Source organism: Curcuma longa, chromosome 11 (genome assembly GCF_044706935.1).
Source record: "Curcuma longa cultivar G26 ecotype Majalengka, Jawa Barat chromosome 11, ITB_CL_G26_1.1, whole genome shotgun sequence".
NCBI classification, from domain to species: domain Eukaryota; kingdom Viridiplantae; phylum Streptophyta; class Magnoliopsida; order Zingiberales; family Zingiberaceae; genus Curcuma; species Curcuma longa.
Window position 1 is genome coordinate 4,236,625 of NC_133871.1, and position 27,907 is coordinate 4,264,531.

The 27,907-nt window shown below is 39.8% G+C and overlaps 2 protein-coding genes, 2 long non-coding RNA genes and 1 pseudogene across 5 annotated transcripts; 1 reads left to right on the forward strand and 4 right to left on the reverse strand.

Annotated features, from left to right (window-relative positions):
- Positions 1–7,163: 7,163 nt before the first annotated feature.
- LOC141841478 (protein FAR1-RELATED SEQUENCE 5-like) lies at positions 7,164–10,109 on the reverse strand. Its single transcript, XM_074729652.1, has 5 exons — positions 9,371–10,109; positions 7,808–9,326; positions 7,656–7,723; positions 7,501–7,572; positions 7,164–7,411 (listed from the first exon to the last, which is right to left on the reverse strand). The coding sequence occupies exons 1-4, from the start codon at positions 9,999–10,001 to the stop codon at positions 7,556–7,558; spliced, it is 2,235 nt and encodes a 744-aa protein (XP_074585753.1). The 5' UTR covers positions 10,002–10,109; the 3' UTR covers positions 7,164–7,411; positions 7,501–7,555.
- Positions 10,110–14,838: 4,729 nt separating this feature from the next.
- Positions 14,839–16,151, reverse strand: LOC141841411 (peroxidase 5-like). Its single transcript, XM_074729584.1, has 4 exons — positions 15,906–16,151; positions 15,617–15,811; positions 15,342–15,507; positions 14,839–15,251 (listed from the first exon to the last, which is right to left on the reverse strand). The coding sequence occupies exons 1-4, from the start codon at positions 16,140–16,142 to the stop codon at positions 14,839–14,841; spliced, it is 1,011 nt and encodes a 336-aa protein (XP_074585685.1). The 5' UTR covers positions 16,143–16,151.
- Positions 16,152–20,666: 4,515 nt separating this feature from the next.
- LOC141837959 (uncharacterized) lies at positions 20,667–21,344 on the forward strand. The gene is made up of 2 exons (XR_012602605.1): positions 20,667–20,769; positions 20,899–21,344. It is a non-coding gene; the product is annotated as an uncharacterized LOC141837959 (long non-coding RNA).
- Positions 21,345–22,397: 1,053 nt separating this feature from the next.
- Positions 22,398–23,716, reverse strand: LOC141841664 (peroxidase 5-like; annotated as a pseudogene).
- Positions 23,717–26,839: 3,123 nt separating this feature from the next.
- LOC141837818 (uncharacterized) lies at positions 26,840–27,811 on the reverse strand. Of its 2 annotated transcripts, none has more exons than XR_012602575.1 (3): positions 27,644–27,811; positions 27,437–27,539; positions 26,840–27,304 (listed from the first exon to the last, which is right to left on the reverse strand). It is a non-coding gene; the product is annotated as an uncharacterized LOC141837818 (long non-coding RNA). The 2 variants fall into 2 exon arrangements; XR_012602574.1 differs by having other exon boundaries at positions 26,840–27,103; positions 27,204–27,539.
- Between the last annotated feature and the right edge of the window lie 96 nt (positions 27,812–27,907).

A 27,907-nucleotide genomic window follows, 5' to 3' on the forward strand; every position in this document is an offset into this window, starting at 1 on the left:
AGTGTTTACTATTTTGGATTGAATTTTGTATTTCTATATTCTGTTTTTTTATATAGGATGAAATGAGTATAGATATTGAAGATATTGCTAATAATGCTGTAGAGGAATCTCTAAAGGAGTTCCGAGGACGATTAGACTTTCCTGGCCACGATCAAATATCAATGGAAGATAAAAATGTTATTCAGAAGTACATCTGCGGCGATAAATTGGGGTAAAAATTTCTTATAATATTATAAATTTTCTGAAATCTTATTATGCTATTTGATGTTGTGTAAGTTGATACGTTTGATATTTTGGATGTGTAGGGGTGTTGTCTGGCAAGATGATGATGTAATATTGAATGGTCATCAGTTATTAGAGTGTTTGTTTGGCACGGAGCTACGCTCTGACCTCATTCATTCATATTTCAATTTGTTGAGCAATAAAGAAAAAAACTATGGACATGAAATATATTGCATGTCTCCCAATGTCCAGGTACATAATCCTAATAGTATATGATTTATATCGTCATCATAGTGATAGTTAATGATAAATTTTTAAATTTGTTTAGATTGAAGTGATTATGTTGCTCGAAAATCCCAACCAAAGGAGGATTACAGATAGCAATGTTTCAATATTTTTATCAAAGTTGAGGACTAGTTCATTGGTTAAGCTGTCCCAGCTAAATAAAGAACTCCTACAACGTTGTAAATACATACTATTCCCTTTTCATTACAAAGCACATTGGTTCTTGCTTGTATATACTCCAAGGGAAAAATCTTTCACACTGAAAAATTCTATCAGTAGCCCCATCTACAAAGGTGCAGCGACGAAATTTGTAAGTTGGATAAAAATCTTAAATTACTTTGATGTTTTAAAAAGTTGTACACATATTTTATGATTGATTTGAAAATGATGTTCGTTTGAATTGGATGTGCAGGCAAAATTTTTGTCCAGATATCTTTGGAATGTCGACCAGTGTGATATTGGCAAAGGTGAAGTTATTGCTGTAAAAAGTCGACAACAAGACAACTCCGTAGATTGTGGTGTTTATATTTGTTTATGGGGTGAATGTTATGCCCGAGATAATCCAACTTTTTGGAGACAAGAATGGGACACATCAATCCCCGGGTATAGAGCTCGCATTGCTTCAGCAATTTTGTCTGACAAACAAGGATTGTTTAAATTAGTGAAATGACATTTCGTTACTATATTAGTGATTGTATTGTGTTTGACTTATTGTATTCTGTTTGTATGATAGTTGATCAGTTTTGGTGATGATGGAGATGTCAGTATTCTGTTTGTATGATAGTTGATAACTTTTGGTGATGATTGAGTTGTAATTAAATTTTACAATGCTATTATGAATGTATCAAACAATATTTTGGTGGAATGATAACGGTATGTTTGATGTATGAATTGGCTTATAATTATTTCACTACAGTAAAGTGTGGATTGCTGAAGTTAATTGTATAAAACTGTAAGTCTGAATTGTTGGGCTGAGTTATTGAATTCTGTTGAACTTGGTAAGCTATAATTAGTCTTTTACTCTTGTTGATATGTTGCTGAGGAAACTGATCTAAAATGCAGAAGTTAATTGCTATTATGCTAGAATCTACTACCTCTTGAATCAATGAGAGTTTCTCAAGCCTTTGTGATTCCAAACCTGCAAATCCAAGAATCTGATTGCTAAAACTACTAGTCGAGAAAATGATAATTCCTCTTGAATCAAAGAGGATTTGCTTCGGTGAGCTGGAATTTCCAGGTGTAGTTTTTTACGGGTGAGAACATGTATCACTTGATAAAAATTGTGTTGATCAGTCGACTGGTAGGTTAATTACAGTCGACTGATACGCAGAATGTCTCTATTAGTCGACTGATAAACAAACCAGGCGAGTGGTTTTGTCAACTGAGTCGACTGGGATTAATTAGCAGTCGACTGTCTTTGTTTGGGAAGCCCACAGAAAGATTTCGACTCGACTGATTTCCTAAATCAGTCGACTAGGCAGCGAACAGAAACTCAACGACTCGACTGATTTTCTAAATCAGTCGACTAGGCAGCGAACAGAAACTCAACGACTCGACTGATTTACTAAATCAGTCGACTAGGCAGCGAACAGAAACTCAACGACTCGACTGATTTCCTAAATCAGTCGACTAGGCAGCGAACAGAAACTCAACGACTCGACTACTTATTCATTTTAGTCGACTGAAATTGGATAGTCCAGTGGAATGAAAAATGTCAGCTAAGTACCGAAAATGTTCGGTGAAGTACCGAAAAGAGGCCACTTAGTACCGATTATGGTGAGATAAGTACCGAAAATTGACTCCTAAGTACCGAAAATAGGCCCTGATATACCGAAAATGGTTGGTGAAGTACCGAAAATGGTGGGTGAAGTACCGAAAATAGTGGGTGAAGTACCGGAAAAATAAGTACCAAAATTGGGTGAAAAAGTACCGAAATGGGCTGATTACCCAACTTGATGCGTTGAGTACCGAAATTGGTTTTTTAAGTACCGAAAAAAGTACCGAAAATGGTGGGAGAAGTACCGGAAATGGGGAGCAAAGTACCAAAATTGGGTGGAAAAGTACCGAAATGGGCTGATTAACCAACTTGATGCGTTGAGTACCGAAATTGGTTTTTTAAGTACCGAAAATGGGCGTTGAAGTACCGAAAATGGTGGGAGAAGTACCGGAAATGGGGATCAAAGTACCAAAATTGGGTGGAAAAGTACCGAAATGGGCTGATTACCCAACTTGATGCGTTGAGTACCGAAATTGGTTTTTTAAGTACCGAAAATGGGCGTTGAAGTACCGAAAATGGTGGGAGAAGTACCGGAAATGGGGAGCAAAGTACCAAAATTGGGTGGAAAAGTACCGAAATGGGCTGATTACCCAACTTGATGCGTTGAGTACCGAAATTGGTTTTTTAAGTACCGAAAATGGGCGTTGAAGTACCGAAAATGGTGGGAGAAGTACCGGAAATGGGGAGCAAAGTACCAAAATTGGGTGGAAAAGTACCGAAATGGGCTGATTACCCAACTTGATGCGTTGAGTACCGAAATTGGTTTTTTAAGTACCGAAAATGGGCGTTGAAGTACCGAAAATGGTGGGAGAAGTACCGGAAATGGGGAGCAAAGTACCAAAATTGGGTGGAAAAGTACCGAAATGGGCTGATTACCCAACTTGATGCGTTGAGTACCGAAATTGGTTTTTTAAGTACCGAAAATGGGCGTTGAAGTACGTTGAAGTACCAAAATGGTGGGTGAAGTACCGGAAATGGGGAGCAAAGTACCAAAATTGGGTGGAAAAGTACCGAAATGGGCTGATTACCCAACTTGATGCGTTGAGTACCGAAATTGGTTTTTTAAGTACCGAAAATGGGCGTTGAAGTACCGAAAATGGTGGGAGAAGTACCGGAAATGGGGAGCAAAGTACCAAAATTGGGTGGAAAAGTACCGAAATGGGCTGATTACCCAACTTGATGCGTTGAGTACCGAAATTGGTTTTTTAAGTACCGAAAATGGGCGACTGAAGTACCGAAAATGGTGGAAGAAGTACCGGAAATGGGGAGCAAAGTACCAAAATTGGGTGGAAAAGTACCGAAATGGGCTGATTACCCAGTCCTTGATGCGTTGAGTACCGAAATTGGTTTTTTAAGTACCGAAAATGTGGTTGAAGTACCGAAAATGTGCCCTTGATGTTTAAGTATCGAAATATCCATAAAAGAACTAAAATATCCATAAAATACAAAACCTGAACCTGAATGAACTATACACCAACCACAAACACAAGTCATAGACGGACACAAAGAGGAATATAACATCAAAGTAGTAGCAAATGTCATAAAGCAGTCCAAAAAGAACGATGACACTAACAATCAATCAACATCCATCGGTGGTGGAACAGCATCAGTGGAAGGCTCTGAAGCAGAGGCCGGCGGTGGATGAGGACCGAGCATCCATCTCTCAACCAGCGAGGTCAAACGGTCAAAACCACTGACCACCTCCTGACGCAGCTCGCCAAAACGAGTATCTATGGCAGCGAAGCCGCTAGTCATCTCCTGGCGCAGCTCCTCAATGCGTGTGTCCACGGACTCAAAAGATTTGCTGAGATACTCGTCCATGTCCTCGTCATCAGCCTCCTCATCAGCAGGTATACCCGGGGCCTCTGCTGCAACTGCATCTCCCCCATCGCCCTCGGCGGCCTCGGCTGCCTCAGCTGCTTCAACCGCCATAGCACCAAGCTCGTCTAGATGGAAGTCGTGCCCCGGCGCCCACTCCATACGCAAAGGTCGATAAGCTTTCTGCATCCCGGCGAGGGAGAAGTTCTTCAAACCAATACGATCGTAATCTGTGAGTGGCTTGATGTTGGCCCGTTCCCTGTCAACAACAATACCGATGGATGCAAGCCAAGCAGTGATAAGGTGACCGAAAGGCATGTGGATCTTCTTCTGAACGGGGATCGTGAAATGAATGATGCAATGGAACATCTGAAGGGCAATGTCAATCTCTAACCGTTGGCGAAGAGCATACATGAGAAAGAGATGACTAGTCCTCACATATGCCTGACCACGAGTGACCAAGGGAAGCAGACAACCAACGATAACTTTATAAAGAATATTGTCCGCGGCTGACAGACCCTGGGCAGAAAACAATTTCATACGCAAAGGTCGGGGGCGATGGAAGAAGTGGGTGAACATGCCATCGACAGTGAGGTCATCAAAAGGGGCATGTAAAGGCTCGTCGAGGTGGGGGAAACACACAAAGTTGTTGTTGGCCGGACGACATCCTAAGAAGGTACGCCAAATGTCAGGAGAAAAATCCAGGTCCTTCTTGGCAACTCTAGTCCGATACAACAGAGGATCCTCACTCACACAATGAAGATGTTCATAAAACTCCCCCACTAGATCTAAGTTGATTGAAGTGGAGCAGAAAACAATGGTGGCAAGTTGATAATGGGCAATAATCGCCATGATGTCAGAACAATAGTCGCGAAAGAAACTATCATGCAGATAACGAGCAGGGATGATCTTAAAAGTGGAATGACACCTAGCTTGCCCCTTCCCCTTTGAAGAACCCTCACCAATCTCAACCCTTTTAGTTTTTTCTATATGATCTTGTATATGAAAGTAATGGAATGCAATGCATGCAAGGAAAACATAAGTTAGCAACGGAAATTTGACAAAGTGTAAACATAAGTTAGCAAAGGAGATATTACTTTGGTGCCATTAGAACGGGAGTTGGAGCTGTGCAGTTAGGGAAGACAGCACCAAGGAAGAACCACCGGAGAATCACCGGAGACGGAGACGGAGACAGACGAAGAACACGCGTAAACCCACGCACGGACGCGAGAGGAGTCACAGTGAGAACCGAGTCACAGTGAGAACCGCCGGAGGGGAAGAAATCGCCGCTGGAGACGAGGAAGACTATAAGAGGACCGGAAAAAAAGGGATAACGCCGGAGAGGAACGCCGGAGGGAAAGGAATCGCCGAAGAGGAGGAAATCGCCGGAGAGAAAACCAAAACCCTAGTCGACTACTATTAGGGTTCGGCCGCGACTCGGGTTTAAAAAACACGAGAATTTGACATTAGTCGACTGAACACGATTATCGCAGTCGACTAAATATTAATAGTCGACTGGACACGGTCTTCAGTCGAGTCAGAATTGCTACTGGTCGCTGTTAGTCGACTGATAATAAAATCAGTCGACTAATGTGATGTTTGTCGACTATCATATAATCTCAGTCGACGACTGTACCATATAATCTGGCCAAGTACTGAAAAATACCGAAATTTGCTGGACGACTGAGTTGAGGATGTTTCTGTAGGCCAAAAAAAAACGAAAAGGCTCGCCAAGTACTGAAAATGGTACTGAAAATGGAAAAATACCGAAATTTGCTGGACAAGTACCAAAAGTGGTCGGCTTTGTACCAAAAATGATCGGTTAAGTACTAAAATGGCTAAGTACCAAAAATGGTCTGTTAAGTACCGAAAATGGTAAGATAAGTACCAAAAAAGATCGGCTAAGTACCAAAAATGGTCGGCTAAGTACTGAAAATGGTATCTTGTTTATGAAAATGGCTGGCCAAGTACTGAAAATGGCTAGTCCAAATACCGAAAATGCCTAGAGAAGTACCAAAAATGGTCGCCTTTGTACCAAAAATGATCGGTTAAGTACTAAAATGGCTAAGTACCAAAAATGGTCTGTTAAGTACCGAAAATTGATCGGCTAAGTACCAAAAAAGATCGGCTAAGTACCAAAAAAGGTCAGCTAACTACCGAAAATGATCTCTTGTTTATGAAAATAGCTAGTCAAGTACCGAAAATGGCTAGCCAAGTACCGAAAATGGCTGGCTAAATACCATAAAATGTCAGACAAATACCGAAAATGGCTAGGCAAGTACCGAAAATGGCTGGCTAAATACGTACAACGTCAGTGGACTGGTCTGTCAGATCGGTGGACTAATCCTATCACAGTCGACTGGAATTTAACTCTAGTCGAGTCAATTTACATTCTGTTCGCTTCCAGTCGACTAATGTGGACATCCAGTCGAGTCGATTATCTTGTGTTTGTTTCTGAAATAACTTCAGTCGACTGGTATGTCAGATTAGTCGACTAATCAGTGAAAACGACTCGACTTAAATGTCAGTCGACTAAATAAGAGTACCGAAAATGGCTAGTACCGAAAATGGCTGTACCATAAAATGTCGACAAATACCGAAAATGGCATGGCTGGCTAAATACGTACAACGTCAGTGGTGTCAGATTAGTGGACTAATCTTAATCGACTGGTCAGTCGACTAAATTCACAGTCGACTAAAATCCAGTCGACTCAATATCAGTTCAGTCAAGTACAGTCGACTCAATATCAGTTCAGTCAAATACTACTCTAATCTGAATCTGAAACACAACTACAATATCTGAATCCCAAACACAACAAGTCAATATCTGAATGCATTACAACTTGCAATATCTGAATCACAAACACAACTACAACTCTAATCTCCTACTTAAGTTATCAAGATTTACTCAAAATAGAGATGACAAAAACATAAAATATCACAACAGTTCATGGAGATGGCAAAAACATCAAATATCACAAAAGTTCATGGAGATGGCAAAAAGATCAAATATCACAACAGTTCATGAGATGGCATAACTGCTACACATATCAACACAAATTATATTTCATAACATAGAGTCCACAAGACCAGTTCGATATGAATATCCAATTCTTCAATGCAATACAAATGTTTAACATTCTGTCAATCATTACAACGGTTCAACAGTGTTAAAATACATTTCTCACTTCAAGCAAAGCAATAACAATTAGCTCTAACATCCACCACTCCAGATAAAGATGCAAAAAGGATGAATTGATCCTCAACAAACTTTGCAAAATCTGAATTCCAGCAACTTCAGAGAATATCCTATACATTAGATAAGAGAAAATATAACCTGAGTCATGTATTTAAATAAAAAATTTCTTCATAGGATACAAATTTCTGATATAACTTACTTGAATTTGATGGACAACTTCCTGCTCATCAAAGTAGCAACAAAAATATTTTCTTCTACATGTTGTTAGAACCTGCAACAAAAATATCAATTATTAACTTCAATTTCTAAATCAATTAACCACTATAATTTTATAAAATTAAACTTTGTTAGTACCGGCCATAGATGGCAAATCTTCTTCGTATGTGTCATCATTGCTATTATGATAAGTTTCTACACTGGATCTGCCAATCAACACACATCATCGTTAAATGTACAATATTTAATAATAAATTTATCATATCAATGTAAAATTAATCAACACATACCCTTGTAAAAGTGGGCAGTTTCGCTTGTCATGTGACACACCTCGATGCCCACATCCATGACATAATCGGGACTTTGATGTTGACTGTTCTTTGGCTGATTTCAATCTTTTGCCGCATCCTTTTGTTCTAACTAAAGAAGGGTCAATAATAACAGGAGTTCCCTGTGTAGATTTATTCCTTTGACTACCATCATTGCCTTTTTTACTAATATTTATCGCTTGAATTTTTTTGTATATACAATCGAATTGTTCATCCAAGAAATTTGTCCCCTCATCAGTCAAGGATGCATCATCAATTAATAATGACGCTTTATAGGACAACTTCGAATGCCTTAACATCAAATATCTTTCTGGATCATCACTGCAATTTGGCGCCTCCAAATCATATATTACTCCAACCTTTGCATCTTGTGTCCACCGTTTAAGTATATATTTATCAGACAAATGAAACACTTGGTTGATACGGAAATAAGCTAACATATGCCTGCACGGAATACCATCAAACTCAAATTTCTTACAACTACAGGAAATGTAATCTTTCTGATTGTCATGCGTGAGAACCCTTGGTTTGGAAGAAGAATGACTTTCAAATTTCATCACATGGTAAACTGTACAATCAACTCCTATAGATAATTGTTTCACATAATAACCATGACTCTCACTCATTTCACTTTGAAACTCTAACCATTTTTTTCTTGTATACAACTTAACCATTTGAGTTTCCATGGGCCAGATTGTCTTAGTTCTGGGATGCTCGTTCATATCAATATGGTCGGCAATTAACTCATTGTGTCTTTGGTGTCTTAAGGCCCTATTGAAACGGGTGATAAAATCCATCAATGAGTTCTTATTTGATATATACCTCTTGAAAAATGCATTTGAGCTTTCAGATCTTTGACTACTTGACATTCCAGCACAAAAGACATGGTTAAAATATGCCGGCACCCACTTTTGTCGCAATTCGTACATCAAAGACAACCAATCATTTTTCTCCAAGTTAGCAGACTTGATTACCTCATGCCATGAATTCTCAAATTCATCCGGTGTTGTGGACTTTTTAATTACATTATTTATGTTTTGATAGTTGTCATGGAAAGTCAAAGGGCCTAATTTCTCTGGGAATTTACTCATTATGTGCCACAAACAATATCGATGCAGTGTCTGAGGTAAAACTTGTGCAATTGCCTTCGTCATAGCAGGATCCTGATCTGTTATAATAACTTTAGGTGCACCATTAGGCATGGCTTCAATAAACTTGTTAAGCAGCCAAACAAAAGACTCAGCTTTCTCATCACTTAAAAAACCGCAACCAAATACAGTTGTTTGATGATGATGATTTACTCCTACAAATGGTGCAAAAATCAATCCATATTTATTGGTGTTATATGTTGTATCAAATACAACAACATCACCAAATACACTATATGCCCTCCTTGATACATGATCTGCCCAAAAACACCTACTAAATTTGTTATCTGAATCAGTCTCATATTCATAGAAAAAACCAGAATTCTTCTCCTCAATTTCAGCATCAATACAAATAGCTCGTACTCTTTCTTCTCCTTTTCAGATGCAAATAGCTCAATTAGTGTTTCAGCATCAATACCTTTTTCTTCTTCCCTTAGGTCTCTCTCATAGTTTCTAATATCTTTTTCTGTGCACCCTACTAGCTCAGGCCCTCCATACTCTATCTCCAATAACCGCATTTGTTGACAAGTTGGGACATTGGCCTCTGAAAATTGTTGAGTCAATGTTTTTTTTGCTGTTGAAACATGACGATGTGAGCGTAATAAATGCACCTTTGAAGGAGTTGAGAGTGGATGATTATGACTATCCACGAAAGTAGCAACAACCCAATTAGATCCAGTTTGTTTTTTTACAACTGAAATCATTGCCTTACATCCAGTTCTGACCTCACCACGTACTCTTTCTCTTGTATCATCTTTTCTCTGTTTATTCCGCTTATCATCAGTATGTCCTTGTTTAAAACATACAAATGTTTTCCAAATAATTTCATTTGTCATCTTATTTTTCTTGCTACTATTTATCCTTGCACTAAATCCAGCTTCTCGCGCATATTGGTTATAACATGAAAATGCCTCCTCTAGTGATGTAAATTCCATCCCAATTTTTGGCTTTCGATCATCTGTAACTTGGGGGATATATAGATGATCATTACCATCATTTGCTTCCATTGTTGGGGAATGACAAATTCAGATAAACTCAAACTCTGCATATTACCATATAGTAATAAAAATATTCTAAGTCAAATAGACCTAAACAAGATAAGAAAATAAAACAGTGAAAATATATTGGGAAATGAACATGAAAGATAATAATAAGTTCATAAATTATCCAACAAATTTTCCTTTCAAATTCATATTCATGGTATTAGTGTTGATCACACATTTGATACCACACTTGTATGACTGATAGGGATTAGCCTATCTCATAAGAATCACTAAAATGCCACTATAAAATCTCTCTTTCAAGAGATAGAGAAAGTTCGTATAGAAATCTTCTCTTACCAATTAAGATGATTACTAAAAAGACTTCCAAAACGACTTAAAAGGAGAGTTGAAGGTTTGCACAAAGGGTATACCAAAAATTATTGGAATCCCTTGGGAATTCATGATTCAAGCCAAGCTAACCTTTGCTCAAAGTCGTATCTCTTTAGTTAATAAAATCCGAAGGGTTTATCAATCTCAATGGGTACAGATCCATAATAGACATATAGAGGCTTGGTCCGATCAAGCAGGCAACAATTAGAAAGCTATAGCGCTTAGTCCGGGTAATTATATTGAAGCACAAAATTGGTTTAAGATCACAAGCCGTTTTGAATAAGACCACTCCCTTATTCAAATCATTAAAATTTGTTGTTGGATCCATCAATCAAATAATACAAATCATGTTCCCATACAATCAATTCGCGATAAAATTGATCATTGTTCCTATACAATTGGAACTCTAGTATAAATACGGACCAATTGCATATTCTTTCTAAATTCATTGTAAGTATCTCATAAGAATCAAACGGTATAAAATATTACTAATAAAGCTATTAAAAGAAATATACGGTGGAATGATAGTGAAACGTCTTGACGAAGCCGAAGGATGCAGGGCGCCGTTTTGACGAAGCCGAATGATGCGGGGGCAGCGGCACAGATCGGGCGAAGGTCGGGCGGCGGCGACGAATCGAGCGAAGGATGTGGACGGCGGACGGATCCGGCGAAGGTCGGGCGCCAGCGGACGAATCGAGCGAAGGTCGGCCGGCGGCACAGACGGATCGAAGGAGGAAGGTCGGCGACGAAGGCGAAGGCACAGATCGGCCGGAAGGAGGCGGCGTCTTCCCGCGGCGACGAAGGCGAAGGAGTCACAGATCGGCCGGCGGCAGATCACCTTTGATCGGGCGGAGTGAGCAATCGGGCGCGCGATTTTGGGAAAGGTTTTGGGGGAAAGGCGGGAATTTATTTTCGCAGTCACGTAGCCAGCGCAGCGAAGCGAGAAAAGCGAAGCGAAAGCGAGAAATGTTGATCCACGTCAGCGTCGCGGAGGAGGCGCGGAGGAGGAGGCGCGCAGCAGAGAAAAATCCTATATATATATATATATATATATATATATATTATGGATAACATTCGTCATTAATTGTATGTATGTATTACCTATATATTGCTTACCTTGTCCTTTCTTGAGCACTAATCGATTATTATTTGCCTCTGAGCCTACTAGACTTAATTTGAAGTCTAGCACTGTGACTCCGAATATATTTCTGAGCACTAGTTCTAACGTCGGGCACTATGTGGCTCCGAACATGATACTGTCAGCGTTTGACCTGCTCAAGGTGATGTGCCAATGCAACCCCACCCCGAGCTAACCCAGTTATCTTGCCGAGTCACCATTTATTTGGGTCACATTTGACCGAGCTGCCGAACTAATATAGCCTAGCTGGTCTGACTTTCTGACTTGCCGTATGTCCAATCTACCGATCTGATCCAACCTCCTGACTTGCCAAACTACTAGAGTACGTACCTATGGATCCGGCCATCCGGGAGCATTTAATTAGGCACTTCAGTTTGAGTGCCTCGTCTGTTGGGTGGTCCAGAATTAGTTGAGGATTCGAGAGCTCAAGCCAAAGTACGTGTAAGTCTTACGCGGACTGAGACATAGTAACAAACAGTTACAAAGAAAATGTGTTCCTTGGATTTCTCTCTATCAGGTGTCACTACAAGAAAATCCGTCGTTAGCGATGAATTTTTTTAAAAAATCATCGCAAATTCTTTTGCAACGAAAATAATTCGTTGTTATAAAGTCGTCGCCAAACTTTGCGACGAAAATTTTGCATTTCGTCGGAGAATTTAGCAACAAAAAATGATTTTGATCGTCGAATTCATCGCTGATCGGCGACGAATCATTGGTGACGAATTTTACGACGAAAATCTTTTTTATCGCAAAATATCGATAAACAGTAAGTTACAATAGATTTGCGATAAAATTATTTTCGTTGTAGAATTCGTCGTTGATTTGTGACAAATTTTATTTTCGTCGTAAAATTATTTTTTTCCCTATTCTACTTATTCGTTGATTATCTCGTATATGTAATGAAATATCGATTCAATCGGATTCATTCATAAAATACATATAACCTGTCAACATCCATATCAAATCAACACTACACATTTACACAAAGATCTATATCAATAACAACATTCATTTCAATATCAACATCCATAATATACAAAATTCAAATGATGAAAGATCCATAATATCAACATACATATACAATGATCCATAATATCAACATCCATGTCTATAAGTCCAAGCCAACATCCATGATGAATCCACAACATCCATATGAACATCCAGTCATATAAATCCAAATTCATACATATAAGTGATGTAAAGAAGTATGAGGACGAGGAAAAGATACAATAGAATCATCGTACTCTTTTTTGCTCTCCACTCTGCTTCCTTCTCCGTCAATATCTTTTCGTGTCCTATATAAGAAAATAAAAAAAGAGAAAGTATTATTCTTAAAAATAAAACTAAAACTAAAACCTATAAAATAAATATGTAAAGACTTAATTACATCTTTCTTTTTAATTTTTTTTCAAAAAAACATGTTTAAAAAGAAATTAATAATATTACTAAAAAATCTATAAATTAATAACTTGTAGCTCTAATAAAATGATAAATATTAAAAATAATGATTGTAAAAAATTCATACACAAAAAAAACTTATGAGGAACCACCACCATCATCGTCATCGTCGTCGTCATCACGAGGAGCGGATTGCAACTAAAGATGTTGCAAGATCAGATTTTGTTGTCTTTGCAATTCATTAATTTCTTGATCTCTTTGTCTCATTTCTTCATCTCGTTGCATTAATAACCCTTTCATGTGGATAACCTCTTCAGTCAAATTATGGATCTGTGACGTGACGGCTGGGGAGGTGGTAGAAGATGAACCAACAACTCTATGGATTCTGCTTAAATAACTCATACTCAATATCTTTCCACCACCTTTAGATCCCCCACTGGCCTCCAGCCACATATTCAGATCATTCCCAACTGCAGGCTCGGATCCATCATTTTCAGAGCTCAGTTATTTATTAAAAATTATTTTCAGAGCTAAGTCTATTTAAATTTTTTGAATTGTAGTTAGAAATTATTAAAATTATTAATCTAAGTTATTTATTAAAAATTAAAGTTTATTACAGGTTTTATGTTCATTGTTCCGTCGCCTATTCTGTTCCATGTTGTTTTGTGTGACTGTGAGCACATGCGGCTCGGACGATATTTCCAGAGGCATCATTGGGTTTGAGCGACATTTTCAGAGGTGTCATCGAGCCTTATTGGGCCCGGGCGACACTTTCGGAGGCATCATCGGGCTCGGGGCGATACTTCCGGAGGCGTCGTCAGTCCCGCACGATGCCTTCAAATGATGTTTCAGTCAGAACCATTTATGTTGCTACCGATCTGCTAGCAGAACGTCCTGTGCGATATCTTCAAACGGTGTTCCAGTGGGAACCACTTATGCTGGTGCCAGACTATTAGTGGAATGAGATGTTTCATTTGTATCAAAAGAAACGGATCGAGATTTTAATCCAGGATTAAAAAACATGATTTTAGATGTATTATTTCTTCAAACTTAGGTTCCTTTTAGGTGCACCAGTTTGTCAATACTAAATGCTTTGTTATGGAAGATTGAGAACTAAGTCATGCAATCTTTTTAAGCCGTTGTTTGGTGTTTAAGTTCTTTATGGACTAGTCCATTATCCGCCTTTGCCCCGATGCACAATCATGACTATCACATTTTTATTCATATGAAGATAATGGAGACAGCTGTCGTCCAAGCTATGCTAGATCTGTTCCCAGACCGGGTTTCGGCCCGTCCCAACTGGATGTGGCCCGGAATCAGAATTGGATCAATGGATTAGTTATCTGTTGATTCGGATCAATGGGTCCGATCCAGAATTAGTATAATTTTATTCTTCGTTTACTTTGCCTCCTGATTTTTGAAAAACTCAAAGACTAGTAGATAATTAAATAAAAGTTATAAAAATAATAAAAAATATATATATTTTTCAAAGAATAAGTAGAAGATTTTAATATCCAAGGAAATAATTTTGATTCTTTTATACCTTAAATAGATAAATAGATAATTTAAATAAATACATGACTTTTTTACTTTTTTTTTTTTTGCAAATTTATAAATTTTAAATATTTTTAAAAAAGTAAAATATAAATAATAATTTTAAATTGTCGTGAATCGTTGACAGTGCTAAATCGTAAATCGTAATCTTTGAAGGTTAAAATTTTGGTTAAGAATGAGATTTTGTGAATCACCGATTTTAAATTGTGGTCGAATATTCTATACTAAAAAAATTGAGGTAGAATTTAGAGCATAGCTCATCCAAATCCATATTAGTGAACTTAATCTTTTTATTTAGTCTTTTAAATATTATATTACCGTACCACACCGGAGCCACACCCCGGGCCTTTGCATTTTTATTCATATAAAGAAAGATAACCCCTATTCGATTGAGTTGGGCACTCTGCAGTTGGTGCGTATCTCTCCGTCGGTCCCGGTCAGCACGTCGATGCTGCCCATCCTCACAATCGCCGCCGAAAATCTACTCTGGAACACGGCTGAGTTGAGCGCGAACAGGGTCACCTCCGCCGCTGCCTCCGGCTCCGACACCAGCGTCTGGTCCGACGTGAACAGCCCCCTGCGCCTCAAGATGCCCTGGTAGTAGCTGTTGTCGAACCCGAGCTCGCTCGGCGGGTCCATCGGCACCTCGGTGTTGCTCTCCGCCGTCGGGCATTGCTGCTGCAGCTGAGCCGCGTACGCCGGGTCCAGCGTCGGGTCGACTCCGGAGCTGCTGCTGAAGTTATACAGCCTGCTGATGAAGGCAGGGCAGTGAGCGACGCCAATGGTGTGGGTTCCTGACCAAACATATACAAAATTACTTACTCAAACAATTTAATATTAATTCTTCAAATTAAATCATACAATTATTAGCGACTAATCAATACCTGAGAGGGTGATCATCTCGGATTGGGTCAACCCTTTCCCGGCGAAGACTTCAGTGAGTTGACCGAGTCGGAGATCGGGAGTAGGGAGCTCCGACATGCTCTCGCTTGCCCTCGAAATTCTCCCGTCTCTTCTTCCAGCAGGAACATCGTAGAAAGGTCCTCCATACTGCAATCGCACATTACATTACATTAATCCTTTACTCTCCAAAATATATATACATTTAAACATCAATAGATTGTTCGAGCTAGCAAATGCTTTAATTATATATACTTACGTGTGCAACGCTGTCTCGGGCAATGAAAGCGATAATGTCCGCGCAGGAGACGACGCCGGGGCAGGCAGCTTCCAGTCTGGCCTTTGCATTATCGACGACTTGGAATGCTTCTTCCTCGATGGTTTGGTTTATCTCGGCGTCCTTCTCCGCCGTGTTCCCGTTCGCAGAAGCGATGAGAACCGATCCATCGCAGCCCTGCTCCGTCAATTGAATACGATCAGAAACTTAAGTAACATTCAGACACGGCAACGTTACGAAGCTTCGATCGATATGCAATCGATATACTGACTCTGACAAAGCAGTCGTGGAAATGCATCCGGAGAAGGTCAGCGCCGATGTCGTCAGTCTGCTGGACAGCGTCATTGAAGGTTTGCCTGATGAGGGTTTCGGTGGTAGGGCAGGTTTGGGAGTAAAAGCTCACTCTGAGCTGAGCTGCTACTGCAGCGCTCATCAGGCAGAGAACCATGCAGGAATAAACAGCTACGGAAGCTAACGCCGCCATTGTTGATCTCCCACAAGGAGCCATTATTGCTTCTCTGAGCCAATGGGTGGCAAGGTGGAAGCTAAGGAAGCGAGCCCCTATTTATAGGAATCGTGGTGTGCACTGATTAACTTTGCGGCAGCCCTCCAATGAAGGGTATAGAGATTAAGGTGGTGATGGCTTGGTTGATGGACAACTGCCAGCCACATTACGCTGCTTCGTGACTTGTTCCGGGACGTCTCCGAGGACACGAGTAATGAGTTGTTATTTAAGTAACAGAGTTGACATTGGAGGCATAACTGAATTAATATTTGAATGGTAGGACAAGTTCAATATGGATGCCTGTAAAATTTATTTTCTTGAGATTTACGCCCTCTCACATAGGAGATTATTTGGTATAGTTATTTACTCTCTTCATCTCATTACGAGGTTAACTTTAAAAATCGTTCGATATTTAACTCCACTTCTGCGCCGATGAAAAAAAAATTGCTCGGGTCAACGTTATCAACTTGACTGCGGCATTATCACTTTTGCTGCAGTGTTGTTCCCGGACGTAACTCTTCGAGACAATTAATTGGCTAGTGGAATAGTCGTTCCCGAGGAATTGGAATTTAGATTTTATTTTATTTACTAAATCTAAAATTAGTAGAATATGATAATGGATTTATTTTTGTCGGATTTTATCTATATTCTCGGCTCCTGGACGTTCATGCCTAATAAATTAATCATGAGTGTTGGCGTTGAGGATTGTGCATGGGTTTAACTAGTCAAATTAAGAAGATAGCCTCAATCGAACCACGTGCTGAAAAGTCAACGATGTAACGAATTAAATCTTAGTCATAAACGTCGGCTCTATAATTTAATATTATTTATATTATAATTATATAATATGCACAAAATTAATATTTAAAGTATTAAGTGGAAATTTAGGGTTTAGGGTTTAGAAAATTTACTATCTTATTGGACATTGATGAAGAAGTTTTATCACATGATTGGTTTGATTCGTATAGATCGACATGTATCGGCGTCAGTAGTTATCCCGGCTAGACATCTTCAATGTTTAAATCATCATAAGTATTATGAAACATTAAAAAAAAAACAATAAAAGAGAAAGGGTAGAGAGACTAGATGATCATACCATTAAGTTTAGAAGTTATAGAGCTTTTTATCTCAAATCCTAATGGAATATTAGATTGTATATGGATCATGTACACGTGATATCAAATATGATTTGATTGGACTCGAGTTAGGCTCATATGAGCACACCCAAAACCCATTGGCTCTATATTTATTTAATATTTTATAAAAATGATTATGGGTAAGGTGGACTAATTAATACAATTCTAGATTATATGTTAGGTTCCATTTTATGCTAAGCCAGACACAACTTGAGTTGCCTAGAGCTTATGGGTCGAACTATCTCGATCCAACTTGTCAGATTTACCTGTTCCTGTTTAGGTAGAGTTAGAGACAACCCAAACTCATAAAGTCATATGATACAAGTATAGGATTGCCCCGGTTTATACCTCTGTCTTAATTCATGCGGCTTAATTAACACTAATTTTGACGTGCTTTGTCTCAAGTCAGAAAAAAATAATTAAAGTGGTAACTTTTTTGGTACGACTTTCTCTCTAATAATTCGCAAACCCTAGCAGTCATTAATTTTAATAAATTCACAAGCAACTAACTATAAGCCTACCTTTCTTGATTAGTTCATGCCCCTGTAAACGACGATGGGATCCATTCTCTCCATGCATGCACATGTCAAGCTCTGATTCTTTTCTGTTGTAAAAGGTGAAATTCGTCGTCCCAGCGACCTCACATGATCGGTTAATTTGTGAGGAGGTAAATTGAAAAATTACAGTTAACTACGACGAAGAAGAATATTATTTAAACTTCGTCGAGATTCAAACTCTTGTCCTCTTCTATTATTCTATTCCATCATCATCAACTCAGTTATATTTCCGGACTACATAAGATTGACTCGATCTAATGGGGCAGTTGTCCATCGCACCTCACCACGTACGTTAAACCTAAGTATGAACCCACTCTTCCTTTCCTTTATGAGGCTGGACTTTTCATCATTAATAATTGAAGGTTATTATGAAGTATCATTAGTTACCTTTATGTCAATATGTCAATCAAACGGTACATTACGAACTAAGTCTAACTGTAGAATATGAACGATGTACTCATTTAAAACTCCTCTGTTGCAAAATCCGAATCCGATCAATATATATATGGTCACGGGCTTAGCAATTTTACTCGTGCCTGCAAATTTGAGTCCGATCAGAATCTAAACAGGCGCGTGTTTAATGGACTTATTTGCATTGAGAATCCGAACCCAATCATGATTCCGCTTCCCAGTTATTCATGCTCCCTTCTTATAAATGTTTGCCCTTTGATCTCCTTGAGATCCACGCCCAAGAGCATCGTTTATTCTTCCCCATACGCTCGTCTTCTCCTCTCAAATAGATGAACCCTAGCTGTTCTCCTCTTTCACAGCTCTTTGGCCAGCCTCCAACCCTCATCTTTCCCTCAACAACTGTTTGTCTTCCTCACCCAGTAAGCTTGTCCTCATGGCCTCATCTTCCCATCTGAAAACTAAAAACCCTTCTGCCTCTCCTACCTGGTTTGAAATCACTGAAATCAAACTAAACTTGACTCATTCCTTAGCCGTCCACAGCAATGAGTACACCGCTGAGCAAATCAAGTTGATGCTTCATAAGCCTCCTGATCGCCCTCAACATCCCACTTCTTAAACTGTTACTTTCTTTGTTGGTCAGTTTGAAGGGAACTTTGCCTTCCTATTCCTCCTATCTATACTCGTAGTATTTTCTTCTTCAAAATCCCTCTCAATCAACTTGCTCACTGTTAAAACAAAGGAGAAAAGAATAGAGAATAATTATTTCTGGATGATCTTATTATTATAGTCAAAAGCTTGTTTATACAAGTTAATAATCGTAACAATGAATATGATAAATATTACAATAAATTTGATTTTCCACAGCAGCGCATAATTATAGTGTGCTGTTAATAATAATTTTTATGGCGCGCCTAATTAAGTACGATGCTGTGGATAATATTTTATATTTTGTATTTAATATATACTGTTAAAAAAGTATTATTAACAGCGCGCATAAATATAGGCTGTTAATAGATTTATATTATTTTAATTCATTAAAATCTTAAATAAAACCCTAAACACCATAAACCTATTTCACAGGTAAGATTTTTGGCCGTCAATTTGACCAAAGGTGGGATTTTTAGAAGAAGACAGGAGAGGAGGTGAGGTTCAAGGGGTGATGGGGAACGTGACGTCGTCGGTGGCGGCGCGGTTTGCGTTTTGCCGCCGGAGCCAGTCACTTACGAGGTGTTCCGGGAGGGGGGCAGTGCCAGCGGGGAGGGGAGGTTGCGCCTATCGGGGCTGTCGCCGGAGAAGAACGTGGAGGTGCACGTGGTGGAGACCAAGGCCAGGAACCGGGTGGTGACCACCTTCTGGCGCCACCCCGCCGCCCGCTTCACGCTCCTCTACTCCCACGACAACGCCGCCGACCTCGGCCAGATGCTTGACCTCTTCCACGAGCTCCGTGCCCACCTCCGCGTCAACATTATGAGGTAGCTAGGGCAAAGCCAGTTTCTCCTCCTCCTCTCTAATCGGTCTCCGCAATTTGTCCCCAAGATTGCATTTTTAGCCAAAAGATTGTTTCTTCCAGGGAAGTATTACATGATTTGGCCACTGATTAAGGATTTTTCTATGAAAAAGGTTGAATTTTGATGTTGCAAACCCTATATTCTTCCATTTCCCTACTCTGTGATCACCTTATTTTGTCCCCAAGCTCGCATTCGCAAGCAAAAAATTGTTTCCTCTAGTGATTTAGCCATCGATTAGGATTTTTTTTTCCTACCAAATTGAGCTGAAAAGATTGAATTTTGATGTTGCAAACCCTAGGTTCCTTCTTTATTTTTGCCTCCAAGATTGCATTTTTAAGCCAAAAATTGTCTTTTAGGCAAATGCCACATTATTTGATCATTGATTAGGAAATTTTCTAAGAGATTGAACTGAAAAAGGTTGAATGTTGATGCTGCAAACCCTAGGTTTCTGAGATAGTTTCCTGAAGTAAAACAATTCCAGTCTACTATCTTCCTTTGATGAATCTGAAATATAATCCTGCTCGCATTAGTTCTAAACTCGCATTTCGACTACAAAGTCTCACAATCTGATCTATTCTATGATCTTCATTTTGCAGTTACAATTACTCAGGTTGTGGAGCATCTACAGGGAAGGTAAGCATTGGAAAGGTCATAAGAAGCACAATTATCCCCTTTTATATGCTATCTTTAGTTAACTTATACCTTTTGTGCAAAACATGGTATCATGAGTCGAACTTTCTTTCTTGTTGCTTGTTATCCTTGCAAAAGCCATCTGAGTTCAATACATATAACGACATAGAAGCCGTGTTCGATTGCTTGAAAGAAGAGTATGGTATAAAACAAGAGGAGCTCATCGTTAGTAACAAGAGCTCATTTTGTATGAATGTTGATGGCTAGTCTACTCTAGGTACTCATCAGGATGTTGCCCAGTTATTTCCAACATGTATGCCAGCATGAGAAGTCACTGGTGACACGATTCTACAGAGTGCATTGCGTGAAGCTTATCGGCGGTCAAAAGGTTTTCATTAAACACTGTATTTTCTACTAACCAATATATTCCTTTGTCATAGTTTCTTTTTTTACAAATAATTATGCATCCGTTGGTAATTCTCTGACCTTATGCTGCATTTCTATTTGATGAAAGCAGGTCCGGTTTGTTGTTATGGGTAATGTGTTCTGCTCCGAGTATCAAATACATAAAAGGTTTGACTTGAAGGGTTCATCCCATGGTCGGACAATTGAGAAGAATGAGGAAGAGATTGATGAGACAACTACACTCAAATGACATCGACGTCAATGGTTGCTTCATTGGTCTGTTGATGGAGTTGTTGCAGAAGGTCGAATTGCATCCACGGATCCAAAAACAAAAGCACATTACGTTCTTCTTGGTGGATCTTATTGGAAAGTCTGGATTGATAGAGTTTTCGTGGAGAAATTGGAGCTAATTCAACCAAACGAAGAGATGTTTTTTCTCGAGGATGCAATAGGAAGCATAGTCGCTTGGGCATCAATGTTTATAGTTTTGTCTGATTGATATAGATGCTAATGATTTGACCATATATTTTTTGTAGTAAAGATGAATTTTTGTTACTAGTTTGGATTGTTTTGTCTAACTAAATGTTGATGTGCATCTCTGATATATATTATAATTGTTTGAGCTCTGATTTTATAATTATGAATGTGATATTATAATTTTGTATGATATTTGTATGTGGTATTTGTGTGTTAGATTATAATTGTTTGAGCTCTGATTTTATATACATGTATATAGATCTATTGTATTTTAAAAATATAATTATCCGCAGCGCGTGGAGCGTGTGCTGCGGAAAATTGCACTTTTCCATAGCGCGCGGCCCACGTGCTGCGGATGCACCTTTCCGCAGCGCGCGGGGCGCGTGCTGCGGAAAATTGCACCTTTCCGCAGCGCGTGGGCCGCACGCTGTGGATGCACCTTTTCACAGCGCGCGCCCCGTGCGCTGCGGATGTATTATAAATTTTAACAGCTTAGAGTTATGCAGCACGCGATGTGCGCTACCGATAGCTTAATTGCGTGTTGCGTAAAGTCAAATTTGTGTCTTTGATGTTATTTTTTGCTATTCATTCGTGCCAATGATGCTGATAAATCTTGATTGATTGAAATTGTTTTCTTTGATGTTATTATTCCTCAACAAACTCAATGGAAGTGTCTGAATAATGAGTTTGAATGTCAACTTAGTAAAGCATTATTTAGATAATAGCTCGATGAATATATCAATAATTTAATCTTTTGTGATCGTACTAAGAAGTAGAAGGTATGGATCTTGCGTAGGGATTTGGGCGATGACATTATATTGTACTACTCTCCTCATCAATGGATAACATAGAGATCTCGAATTACTCAATTCCTACAGAGACCACGCCCTTTATATAACAATGGACCTGATTCCATTATCAACATATTACTTAACAAGTTCTACACATATAAATCCACATTCGACAACACAAATCTGTAATTAACCATTTAATGGATTTGTTCTGGAATGGTATAAATCTGCATATTACAAACAAGCCCACCAAATGGTGAGATAAAATTATATCTATTTATTCTTTTAAATATTATATTACGGTACCACACCGGAGCCACACCCCGGGGCTTTGAATTTGTATTCATATAAAGGAAGATAACCCCAATTCGATTGAGTTGGGCACTCTGCAGTTGGTGCGTATCTCTCCGTGGGTCCCGGTCAGCACGCCGATGCTGCCCATCCTCACCATCGCCGCCGAAAATTTACTCTTGAAGACGGCTGAGTTGAGCGCAAACAGGGTCACCTGCGCCGCTGCCGCCGGCTTCGACACCAGCGTCTGGTCCGACGTGAACAGCCCCCTGTGCCTCAAGATGCCCTGGTAGTAGCTGTTGTCGAACCCAAGTTCGCTCGGCGGGTCCATCGGCACCTCGGTGTTGCTCTCCGCCGTCGGGCATTGCTGCTGCAGCTGAGCCGCGTACGCCGGGTCCAGCGTCGGGTCGACTCCGGAGCTGCTGCTGAAGTTATACAGCCTGCTGGTGAAGGCAGGGCGGTGACGACGCCAATGGTGTGCGCTCCTGAACAAGCATATACAAAATTAGTCAAATAATATAATATTAATTCTTCAAATTATACAATTATTAGCGACTAATCAATACCTGAGAGGGTGATCATCTCGTATTGGGTCAACCCTTTCCCGGCGAAGACTTTCAGTGAGTTGACCGAGTCGGAGATTAGGAGAAGGGAGCTCCGACATGCTCTCGCTTGCCCTCGAAATTCTCCCGTCTCTTCTTCCTGCAGGAAGATCGTAGAAATGTCCTCCATACTGCAATCGCACATTACATTAATCCTTTACTCTCCAAAATATATATCATTTAACATCGAGAGATTGTTCGAGCTAGCCAGCAAATGCTTTAATCATATCATCCTTACGTGTGCAACGCTGTCTCGGGCAAAAAAAGCGAGAATGTCCGCGCAGGAGACGACGCCGGGGCAGGCGGCTTTTCCAGTCTGGCCTTTGCATTATCGACGACTTGGAATGCTTCTTCCTCGATGGTTTGGTTTACCTCGGCGTCCTTCTCCGCCGTGTTCCGTTCGCCGAAGCGATGAGAACCGATCCATCGCAGCCCTGCTCCGTCAATTGAATACGATCAGAAACTTAAGTAACATTCAGACATGGTAACGAAGCTTCGATCGATATGCAATCGATATACTGACTCTGACAAAGCAGTCGTGGAAATGCATCCGGAGAAGGTCAGCGCCGATGTCGTCAGTCTGCTGGACAGCGTCATTGAAGGTTTGCCTGATGAGGGTTTCGGCGGTAGGGCAGGTTTGGGAGTAGAAGCCCACTCTGAGCTGAGCTGCTACTGCAGCGCTCATCAGGCAGAGAACCATGCAGGAATAAACAGCTACGGACGCTAACGCCGCCATTGTTGATCTCCCACAAGGAGCCATTATTGCTTCTCTGAGCCAATGGGTGGCAAGGTGAAGGAAGCGAGCCCCTATTTATAGGATTCGTGGTGTGCACTGATTAACTTTGCGGCAGCCCATGGACCATTGAACGTAACTGCCAGCCACATTACGTGCAGCTTCGTGCATGACTTGTTCGGGACGTCTCCGAGGACATAATTGAGTTGTTATTTAAGTAACAGAGTTGTATATTGGTGTATAACTGAATATAATATTTGGATGGTAAAGTTGTTGCATTGGACAAGTTCAAGATGGATTCCTGCAAAATTCATTTTCTTGCTCTCTTCATCTTATTATGAGGTTGACTTAAAAAGTATTTATTTACTCTCTTCGTCTCATTATAAGGTTGACATAAAAAGTCGTGATTAAATTTAACTCCACGATGGCGCCGACGAAAAAAAAAAAGCTCGGGTCAACGTTATCAACTTGACTGCATTATCACCTTTGCTGCAGTGCTGTTCCCGGACGCAACTCTTCGAGACACTTAATGATTGGCTAGTGGAATAGTCGTTCTACAGGAATGGAATTTAGATTTTATTTTATTTACTAAATCTATAATTAGTAGAATGATAATGGATTTGATTATTTTTGTCGGATTTTATCTATATTCTCGGCTCGTGGATAGCATAGTTCATGTGCCCCTTTTGTCCATCCTCATCCTCTTGACTAAATAAATTAATCATGAGTGTTGGTGTGGAGGATTGTGCATGGGTTTAACTAGTCAAATTAAGAAGATAGTCTCGATCGAACCACATGCTGAAATGTCAACGATGTGACAAATATTATAAACGTCGGCTCTACAATTTAATAACATTTATATTATAATTATATATATAATATGCACAAAAATAATATTTAAAGTATTAGGTGGAAATTTACTATCTCATTGGACATTGATGAAGAAGTTTTCTCATGTGATTGGTTTGATTTGTATAGATTGACATGTATTGGCGTCAGTACTTATCCCGGCTAGGCATCTTCAATGTTTAAATCGTCATAAGTATTATTAGGTGACACAACTTGAGTTGCCGGCCCTAGAGCTTGTGTGGGTCGAACTCTCTCAATCCAACTTGTCAGATTTACCTGTTCGTGTCTAGGTAGAGTTAGAGACAACCCAAACTGATAAAGTCATACAAGTAGGATTGCCCCGGTTTACACCTCTATCTTAATTCATGCATGTGCCTTAATTAATATTAATTTTGACTTGCTTTGTCTCAAGTCAGAAAAAAATAATTAAAGTGGTGACTTTTTTGGTACGAAAAAGTAGAGGTTTTATTGGGTTAGATATGTATTAATTATATAAATTGACTTCATCATTAATTTTGATCCAATATCTCTACCTACTTTCTCTCTAATACGTCCCCGGGGCAATGGTGCAACGGTAGGGACATTCGGATTGTAACTCAGGGACCCGCGATTCGATCCCCAGCTACGGCATATTTGTAGGAATTTTCCTTGATGGGAAACACAATCAAAGGATGCTGGGCATCTGGATTGACCGTCGTTTGCGCTTCCCGATTTACCTGGTGGTCGGTGGGAAACTCCGTGGGACCGGGCTGATCACTCCCAGAGATGTGGCTACTGGGATTATCATTTTTTTTTCTCTAATAATACGCAAACCCCAGAAATCATTAATTTTAATAGATTCATAAACAACTAACTATAAAAAAATGATAAATCCCAGTCAGTCTCATGGACTCAATTCTTGAGGGTGGCTGGTCCGATTCCACGGAAATTTTCCACCGACCACCAAGGTAAATCGGGAAGCGCATACGGCGGCCAATCCAGATGCCTAACATAAGCAACTAACTATAAGCCAACCTTTCTTGATTAGTTGATGTCCATGCACGCACATATCAAGCTCCAGAGGATTGAGTCGATCTAATGGGGCAGTTGGGGGGCAGTTGTCCATCGCACATCACCACGTACGTTAATTAATTTCCTGCCTCAGTACGTTAACGCTTTTGATGCTTAAGTGAGATTTTAAAAATAGGAAATAATAGAACGACATAAATGATCTTGTGAGAGTGAGGATAGCTTGTCCCTGTATTATCGATTTTCTTTATAGTTTACTAGTAACGACACTAATTATAACATTAACATTCTCCTTTAATTCTACAACGGTCACCGGCAGTCTATACTTTTCTATTAACAATGCCTCCCCTCTAAAGATCTCCTCTCGTTTTATAATGGATAACATTCGTCATTAATTAATTGTATGTGTTACGTATTGCTTACCAGCTCGTCCTTCTTTCTTGAGCACTAATCGATTATTATAATTTACCTCTGAGTCTAATCTCCGAGTACTAGACTTTGAAGTCTCCGAATCTATTTCTGAGCACTAGTTCTGATGTCGGGCACTATGTGGCTCCGAACGTGATACTGTCAGTGTTTGACCTGCTCAAGGTGACGTGCCAATGCAACCCCAACCCGAGCCAACCCAGTTATATTGTTGAGTCACCATTTGTTTGGGTCACGCTTGACCGGACTGTCAAACTAATATAGCCGAGCTGGTCTGATCTGACTTTCTGACTTGCCGTGTTGGTTCGACCTACCAATCTAATCTGACTTCCATGTTGGAATATCCACCTTGCTGGCTGCATGATTAACGTTTAGTCCACTTGCATTAATGTTGAAGAGTCTTTTTATGTTTGTTTTAAATTAGTTTGTCTATCTCGAGACTTAGGGAACCCGAAAGGTCATTTTGTAAGGTGGTTAAATAGGCTACCAGTTACTCTGTTTTGAGAGGGGAGAACCTTGTTTTGTTTGAAGCTTGTCTTCCTCATCAGTTCGTTTGCTTTCTTGTTCTTTGCTTTTCCCATGAGTTATCCAGATACCATGACAAAACTTGATATGGTATCAGAGCTCATCGATTCCTAATACCTGTGCCTTTTCTTATTTAATCAGTTTTCTTCAAATATTTTCAACAATTTTTCAAAATGTCTTTCAACAAAGGCCCACCTGTTTTGGATGGGAAGAATTATTTCTCATGGATTATCAAGATCGAGTCTTACATGCGTGCTCAGGATTTGTGGTATACAGTAGAAGAAGAAGACCTGCCGGTGCCCGGAGAAGATGCAACGGAGGATAAACTTCGCTACAAAAATCACACCATCAACAAACACAAAGCTGTTTCCCTTTTGCATGATGCTCTAACTGAGAGTATGTTTACCAAAATTGCAAACTGCAACACACCAAAGAAGATATTTGATCGTTTGAAGGCCATTCATGAAGGTGGTGATCAGATTCGAAAAATTCAGATTCGAAATCGTATCTCAGATTTTGAAGCAAATCGAATGAGTTGCAAGGAGACTGTTCAAGATTACTATGACCGTACAATCGAGATAGTGAATGAGATTCGGGCTCTTGGTGGGGAATTACCTGAAGAAAAGGTTGTAGAAAAGGCGATTATGAGTCTCCCGAATAAATTTGAGGCAAAGTTGTGCGCCTTAGAAGAAACTGACAAACTGAAACAAATTACTTTTCTAGAACTTATTGGTGCTTTGCAGGCTTCTGAAAAACGAATGCAAATCAGACCCCCAGAGGTTGAGGATGTGCACCAGAAAACCGAAGTCTTATTGTCTGCAGAGAATCTCGATCTCAGTAATTTAGCAATCAGCAGAGGAGCATCAAATTTGCAGGCTCCAAGCCAGGGAGGTTATGTGCAACAAAATCTGCTGAAAAAAGGGGGAAATCGCAGAGAAATCTACGAACCTTGCCCCCACTGTAAGAAGACAAACCACCGAGCTCAATTCTGTTTCTACCATCCTGAAGCTATTTGCAAAGGTTGCGGGGAAACAGGGCATGTTGAAAGAGTCTGTATACACAAAAATCGGGCGAAAGAACAAGCAAACTTGGTGGAGCTTGCTTTGTTTGACGAAAAATACAACTTAGAAATAGCATTCTGCACTGAAGCCTCACCTGATTTTGTGGAAATAACATACTCTGTTGATGAAACTACTACACAATCGATAAAAGGTTGGATTCTTGACAGTGGGTGTTCTCACCACATGTGTTGTGACAGATCGTTACTCTTCAATTTTAGAACTCAAGAAGGAAGAGCTGTGAGGTCAGCTACAGGGCACACCACTCCAGTGTTGGGTGTTGGCAGCATATACTTATCTAGAGGGAAGACACCCATGATCGTGGACGATGTCTACTATGCACCTGGTTTAACCCAAAATC

Excerpts from the sequence above, each read along its gene's own strand:
- LOC141841478 (XM_074729652.1), bottom strand. The coding sequence starts at position 10,001 with ATGGAAGCAAATGATGGTAATGATCATCTATATATCCCCCAAGTTACA. Across the intron at positions 9,327-9,370 it reads TGAGCTATTTGCATCTGAAA|AGGAGAAGAATTCTGGTTTT; the intron begins AGGAGAAGAAAG and ends ATGCTGAAATTG. Across the intron at positions 7,724-7,807 it reads AACTGCCCACTTTTACAAGG|ATCCAGTGTAGAAACTTATC; the intron begins GTATGTGTTGAT and ends GTTGATTGGCAG.
- LOC141841411 (XM_074729584.1), bottom strand. The coding sequence starts at position 16,142 with ATGGCTCCTTGTGGGAGATCAACAATGGCGGCGTTAGCTTCCGTAGCT. Across the intron at positions 15,812-15,905 it reads TCCACGACTGCTTTGTCAGA|GGCTGCGATGGATCGGTTCT; the intron begins GTCAGTATATCG and ends TTGACGGAGCAG. Across the intron at positions 15,508-15,616 it reads CCCGAGACAGCGTTGCACAC|TATGGAGGACCTTTCTACGA; the intron begins GTAAGTATATAT and ends GTGCGATTGCAG.